Below are 7,262 nucleotides of genomic sequence, written 5' to 3'. Positions count from 1 at the left end.
TTATTGTAGGGTTGGAGCCTGCCGATGGGGCTTTGTTATTGTAGGTTGGAGCATGGACATGGGGCTTTGTTATTGTACCGTGGCTCATGACAGCTGAGTCGCTGCTGCCCTTGATTTATTTTTATATACGCACTTTATTTTGAAGTAGCCAAGCTCTGAAGTATTTGTCTGAGGTGTTTTTTGAGGTTTGGGCCATTTTGTTGTGCAGGTCCAAACAACTGTTCCCCAGGGCTGATCCGCTGTCAGTTTATGCATCTTGAATGAAATGGCACAGCATTAGCATGCCGACATGCTCCTGTACTGGCCATGACCAGCTAACATATTTCCAAACGCAACTTGCTGGGTCTCATTGTGTCGTGGGAGCCCCTCCCAGTCCTCCGTGTTCTGACCCCGCAAATGCTTTTGAGCATCAAAAAAAGTTCAATTATAAATTCTTTAAAATAATAAAGGGGGACCCTGCAGAACTGCGGTATGTCACCTACCACTTACATCAGCTTCTGGACCACATGACTGGAGGATAGCAAATGTGATGCCAATTTTTTAAAAAGGCTCCAGTGGCGATCCTGGCAATTACAGGCCAGTAAGCCTAACGTCAGTACCAGCAAATTGGTTGAAACTAAGGTAAAGAACAGAATTGTTGGACACAGAGATGAACACAATTTGCTGGGGAAGAGTCAACACGGCTTTTGTAAAGGGAAATCACACCTCACCAATCTACTAGAATTCTTTGAGGGGCTCAATAAACATGTGGACAAGAGCAATCCAGTGGATATAGTGTACTTGGACTTTCAGAAAGCCTTTGACAAGGTCCCTCGTCAAAGGCTCTTAAGCAAAGTAAGGGGTCATGGGATAAGAGGGAAAGTGCTCCCGTGAACTGGTTAGAAGATAGGAAACCAAGCGTAGGAATAAGTGGTCATTTTCAGAATGGAGAGAGGTAAATAGTGGTGTTTCCCAGGAATCTGTACTGGTGCCTGTGCTGTTCAACGTATTCCTAAATGATCTGGGGAAAGCTGTACATAGTGAGGTGGCAAAGTTTGCAGATGATCACGATCTTGACTAATTTTGTAAACCCAAAGCTGACTGCGAAGAGTTACAAAGGGATCTCACTAAACTAGGTGACTGGGCAACAAAATGGCAGATGAAATTCAATGTTGATAAATGTAAAGTAACGCACATTGGAAAACATAATCCCAACTATACCTACAAAATGATGGCGTCTAAATTAGCTGTCACCACTCAGGAAAGAGATCTTGGCGTCATCATTGATCGTTTTCTGAAAACATCTGCTCAATGTGCAGTGGCTGTCAAAAAAGCGAACAGACTGGTAGGAACCAGTAGGAAAGGGATAGATAATAAAGCAGAATGATCATAATGCCACTACATAAATCCATGGCACACCCACATCTTGAATACTGTGTGCAGTTCTGGTCGCCCCAACTCAAAAAAGATGTATTAGAAATGGAAAAGGTGCAGAGAAGGGCAACAAAAATGATTAGGGGTGTGGAGCAGCTTCCATAGGAGGAGAGATTAAAAAGTCTGGGACTGTTCATCTTAAAAAAAGAGACAGCTAAGGGGGGATAAACTAGAGGTTTCTAAAATCCGGAATGGTGTGGACACAGTGAATAAGGAAGTGTTATTTACCCCTTCACATAACACAAGAATCAGGGGTCACCCAATGAAATTAATAGGCATTAGGCTTAAAACAAACAAAAAGAAGTATTTCTTCGCACAACGCACAGTCAATCTGTGGAACTTGTTGCCAGGGGAGGTTACAAAGGCCAAAACTATACCTGGGTTCAAAAATGAATTAGATATGTGCATGGAGGTTAGGTCCATCAATGGCTATTAACCAAGACAGGCAGGGTGTCCCTAAACCTCTGACTGCCAGATGCTGGAACTGGGCAACAGAGGATGGATCACCTGATGATTGCCCTGTACTGTTAATTCCCTTGGACAGGGCTGCCCGGGGGAGGAGGGGGCAAGTGGGGCAATTTGCCCCAGGCCCTGGGCCCCGCAGGGGACCTGCGAGCCCTGGCCGAGAATCCCTTTCCTCACCCGGCAGCGGTCCGGGTCTTCGGCGGCATTTCGGCGGTGGGGGGCCTTTCAGTGCTGCCAAAGATGCAGAGCGACTGAAGGATGCCCCGCCGCCGAAATGCCGCCGCCACCGCAGACTCGGAGCACTGCCTGGTGAGTACAAGCTCCCCCGCTTTGCCCCAGGCCCCCTGAATCCTCTGGGCGGCCCTGCCCTTGGAAGCATCTGGCATTGGCCACTGTCGGAAGACAAAGAGTCCTGTGGCACCTTATAGACTAACAGATGTTTTGGAATCTATAAGGTGCCCCAGGACTCTTTGTCGCTTTTCACAGATCCAGACTAACACGGCTACCCCTCTGATTCTTGTCGGAGACAGGATACTGGGCTAGATGGGCCGTTGGTCTGACCCAGTGCGGCCGTTCTTATGGTCTTAGTAACAATTTCCCTGCTCACTGCAGTTCTGGGATTTGGCTGGAGCAAGGCCCAGAACCAGCCCAGTGAGGAGCTGCCCACATGGGGGCTTCGTACCCCACAATTCCTGGAAAGCCTGGGCTAGACAGCAGTCTGGGCCCGATTCCCTGCTCTGGCTGAGATCCATTCACCACTGGCATCAGGGACAGGGGCAGAGGTGGGTTTACACCATTTTTGTCCCTTCCCGCATAGTTTACAGCAGCCTTGAGGCTACTCTAACTTACACACTGAACAGCCACCAGGGCTTCCCTGCAGTGATGTGGAGCACAAGTGTGGCCCTGGGCCTGAGGGGCGTGGCCAGGGCCAAGGGGGCATGGCTAGTGCACCACTAACTAATCTGGCCGGCTGTTTGACTAGTTTTTCATGATGGCCATGCCCACTCCACCTTGAACACATCCCCTGTGTCAGGAGCTTCAAGGGGTTAGCAGCTCAAGCAATGCCCTCTGCCAGGAGAGATCTCTCAGGGTTATGGTCCCTTTTCTTTGCAACAGCAGCATCAAAGGGGCGGTAGGGCAAGTGAGAATCAAGCCTCTGGATCACGGAAGGCTTTAAACAAACCGCCACTTGCTGAGATGTGCCCGTTCCGAGCAAAAACCAACCAGACTGCTCGGCAAAACAGCACGGGAGGGTCCTTTGCCTATTACCATAGAGATTGCTTAGGGTTGTTGGATTGCAGTCGGAGCACAGATGTACCGAGGCTGGGTCCGTGCTCGGGAATCTTAGCCAAAATGTTCCCCCTTCATCTTTCTGCTGCGTAAGAAGGGCTGGGCACAGGGCGAACTTGGTAACGAAATAACCCCTATTTCTTCTATGGTGCTTTTCATCACTGGAATTCAAACACGTCACACTCTTTAATGGGTTTATCCTCGACCCCCTGGGAGGCAGTGCTGTCTTCCCTGTTGATCAGCGGGGGAACCGAGGCATGGAGAGGCCATGTGACTTGCTCAGGGGTCAGAGGAGGACAGAAGAGGGAATTAAATCCAGGGCTCCCACAGCCTAGGTCAATACTTAAACCATTAGATCATCATCATCCTTCCTTGTCTATACAGAGAAACTGACTGGAGCTCCTCCTGTGGATACTCAATTCCAGACCAGGTCACTTTATTCTGCAGGTATTAGGGTGCTTCTAATGCAGAGTCACGCTGGAATGGTCACCTTTATTCCAGGCAATTTTAAATTATTTGTATGATCACAGCACCCAGGACCCCACCGTGCCAGGCGCTGTACAGCCACAGAATGAAAAGACAGTCCCTGCCCCAAAATCTTACAATCTAAAGCATCCACACGGGGCATTGAGTTTCCCTAGTGTTATAGGGGGCTTGGAGTCAGTCTAGAGCAGGCCATGAAATAAATCTCCCCTACTGGGTGCTGATCGCCATTTCCCTGCTGCCGCCAAACTTTATTCACATTCGGGATAAAACAGGTACAAACCCAGACAGATGCCTCAGGATCGCTCCCCCATGAGGCACAAAGGTTCTGGACTGAGGATTCTGGGGGGCAGGGTGGGCATTGCAACAGGTGCTGTACAAAGGAGTAATCCGTTCAGTTCAGGGACGGTTGAAGTGTGCCACGGTGTAAGGAAATGACAGAGCCCTTGGGCATCTCAGGGGTGGGGACGACCCACACACAGTACGGTTCTGTGCTCTGTCCTCTGTGTCCAGAGAGCTTGGATCAGTGTCTCTACAAATTGCAGAGCAGGGGGTATGACAAGGCTAAGAGAGGGTTATGGAAAACAGCAGTGTCATGGGGGGGGGGGGGGAGGAGGTGTGTGGGTGTGTGTGGGTGTGTGTGTGTGTGTCCACTGCTGCCCTCCACTGGATGGAATTTGAACTGCATCGCTGGGTGTCATAAGCCCTAAGCTACCAGCAGCTGAAGGAGATTCTCCTGCAGATCCGGAGGTAGGGGACTGCATGCGGGAGGGTGTGAGTCCTATCCCTGCTGCTGTGAAATGTATAGCGGTTCTGCCGTGACTCCAATTTACACTAGAGATGGGGGATGAGGGAGACCTCCCCACATAAAGGGTGACAGCTGGTGACGTTCCTGGGTCCTCTTCTTCTCGGTCTATGAAGGGCAGCCGTTTGTCACCATGTGCTGGGCAAACGCCTCCAGCCCCTTGCAGAGGGCCTGGAAATGTCCCTGCTGGCATTCCAGGGGGTTTGGCCACAGCTCCACCCAGGAGCCACTCCCGAGCAAGTACGCTATCCTGGGAAAGAGAGCAGGAGGAAACATTAACACAGCCCTTGGGGGGATGAGGGGGGGACCCCGCATGTCCAGGGTACAGCCTGGCACAGATCACAGGGCACTAAGGAGAACCACCCCCCATTGTTAGTATGGAAGCACTTGGCTCAGGGCCCCGCTGTGGCTGGCTGCATCCCTGCCCGAAACAGCTCAGGAACTGAGGCACAGAGATGACATGACTTACCCAAGATCACATGGGGTCAGTGGCAGAGCTGGGAATTGAACCCACTTCTCCTGAGTCCCAGCCTAGTGCATTACCCACCAACCCACCCTCCTCATAATCCCCCTGCCTCTCCAGGAGCCTGCTGGAGACTCACTCAGTCTTCAGGTCCCACAGGTCACTGCTGAGGCCCCAGATCAAGTAGCTCCTGTTCTCCAGCAGGTTCAGGGTCGCCTTGCAAGCCACTGGGCTGATAAATCGACGGGTCTTCCCCTGGATGCTTTGCTCTGTCCCTTTAAAAAATAAAAAAAAAAGCCAGCGATGCCCTATGAGCACGGGGAACAGAATGATCGCTGGTGACAGATCAGCGAACAGGAGCCAGACCCATTGCAGAAGAGTCTGATCTCAGTTAAACAGGTGCCAATCCAGAGTGACTCTTGATTTCAAAGGGGTCTCTTTTAGTTTGACATGTGCTCAGCATCTGTCTCCATGGGGTCTCTCTGGATTGACATTTGGAAGATAGGTCCATCAATGGCTGTTAGCCAAGATGGTCAGGGATACAACCCCATGCTCTGGGTGTGCCTAGCCTCTGACTGCCAGAAGCTGGGAGTGGACAAAAGGGGATGGATCACTCGATGATTCATTCCTTCTGAAGCACCTGACATTGGCCACTGTTGGAAGAGAGGATATTGGGCTAGATGGACCATTGGTCTAACCCAGTACGGCTCAGTTCTTATGACATCAGGCCAGGTGAGCTCAAAATCCCTGTCAATAGACTCACTCTGGATTTATGCTGGTGTAAATCAGATCAGTATCTGGCCTCCTGTGTCTTGTTGGAAAAGGACTCCCATGGTCACAAGACATGGAATCACAGTCCTTTAAATAGGGGGCGTTTATTAAAGGAAACAATCACAGGCTCTAAAAAGCTGGCTTCCACAGAGCTTGACACGCAGCTTTGTCTCTCTTGTTTACCAGGGACCACATGCTGTCTGGGACTCTTCAGTGCACAGCGACAGCAAGCGACTGAAATATATACGGCAAGTAAACATGCTGCAGGTTTGAAATTTAGTCTGGGATTTTCAAAAGAGCCAAAGGGATTTAGGAGCCCAAATCACACTGAATTGAGTGTCTAACTCTCCTAGTCATCTTTGAAAACATGCAGCTAAATGGGATGAAAGAAGCAGCCAGTTCAGAGCCTGCATCACAAAGGAGGCTGGCTGCCTCTCAGGCAGGGGTAACGCTGATCAACATTTTTTGAACAGAACATTTTTCTGTCGCAAAATACCGTTTTGTAGAAATCAGGAGGAACGTATTGATTCGGACAAAACTTTGTTTTAAAAAAAATTGAAAAAAGCCTTTTGATGCAGCCAATATCCTCCACTTTGACCATCGGAGACTGGAATATTGAGGTTTTTTGGTTAGAAAATGATTTTATTTTCTACTAGAACACTTGGAAAAGTCGAGATCAGAATGGAAGAGTTTGAGTTGATCACAAAGGAACGTTTCTGCTGACCCGCAGGAAGTTTCGATTTTTGGCTTTGTTCTGATCTAGAACAAAGACAGCGTTTGGAAACGTTGGCCTCTCCCGCGGCGCCTCTGGTAGGCTCAGGGTGCGGGGAGCGGTTATGAGACGACCAAGGTTGAAGCCACCGGGGGGGGATGCGGGGGCAGTGCCCACCCTGGAGATAACTGGACCATTGATCAGTCTGGAGCGTTTTCTAGCTGCACACCTCAGTGTGACGTGCTCTCGGGGACAAGCAAGGCCGTTTTTCACAACATCTCTGATGACATGATGGGCGCTGGCAGAGCTGAAGGGGGGAACACAGGGCTGGAATGGCAGGGGGGCTGTGGGATGGGATTAAGGTGCATCAGCAGAGCTAGCTACAGGGAAGCCGAGGTGTGGCATGGCCAGTACTGGGTTTACAATGACGCTGGGCTCACACTCAGAGGGGGCCCTGGTGCCCGGCCCATGGCCCCGCCCCCTGTGGCCCCACCCACCACTTGCTCCTCTCCGCCCCCTCCCCTGTGCAAGTGGTGGGCGGGGCCTTGGAGGGAAGAGATCGCGCAGGGGTGGGGCCTCAGGGCAGAGCATGGGAGGGGTCTCAGTGGGAAGGAGCCGAGCGGGGGCGGAGCCTCAGGATGGAGCAGGGGACAGGGCCAAGGTCTGGGTGCCGGGGCCCACAAAAGATTAATCCGGCCCTGGGGATAGCAAGCAGGGGGTCTAAGGGACATGACTGAAGGTGAAAGGGGAACCCAGGGCTGGGCTAGCAGGGGGCTGTGGGTCAGGATGGAGGGGCACTGGCAGAGCTGGAGTGGGGGGAAGCCCAGGGCTGGGATTGCAGGGGGCTGTGGGTCAGGATG

General features: G+C 51.3%; 1 protein-coding gene across 1 annotated transcript in view; it reads right to left on the bottom strand.

Annotated features, from left to right (window-relative positions):
- Window positions 1–4,281: 4,281 nt before the first annotated feature.
- LOC112113552 (complement C3-like) overlaps window positions 4,282–7,262 on the bottom strand; it is a gene marked incomplete at its 5' end in the record, with an annotated part of 32,727 nt that continues 29,746 nt past the window's right edge. Inside the window, 2 exon segments of the mRNA XM_024209874.2 lie at window positions 4,282–4,706; window positions 5,059–5,194. Coding sequence (XP_024065642.1) covers window positions 4,565–4,706; window positions 5,059–5,194 — 278 coding nt within the window.

Source organism: Terrapene carolina, unplaced genomic scaffold (genome assembly GCF_002925995.2).
Source record: "Terrapene carolina triunguis isolate 2854851 unplaced genomic scaffold, T_m_triunguis-2.0 Scaffold404, whole genome shotgun sequence".
Lineage (NCBI taxonomy): Eukaryota > Metazoa > Chordata > Testudines > Emydidae > Terrapene > Terrapene triunguis.
The sequence above is the reverse complement of the archived record's forward strand: the minus strand, read 5'-3'. Positions and strand labels throughout refer to the sequence as shown.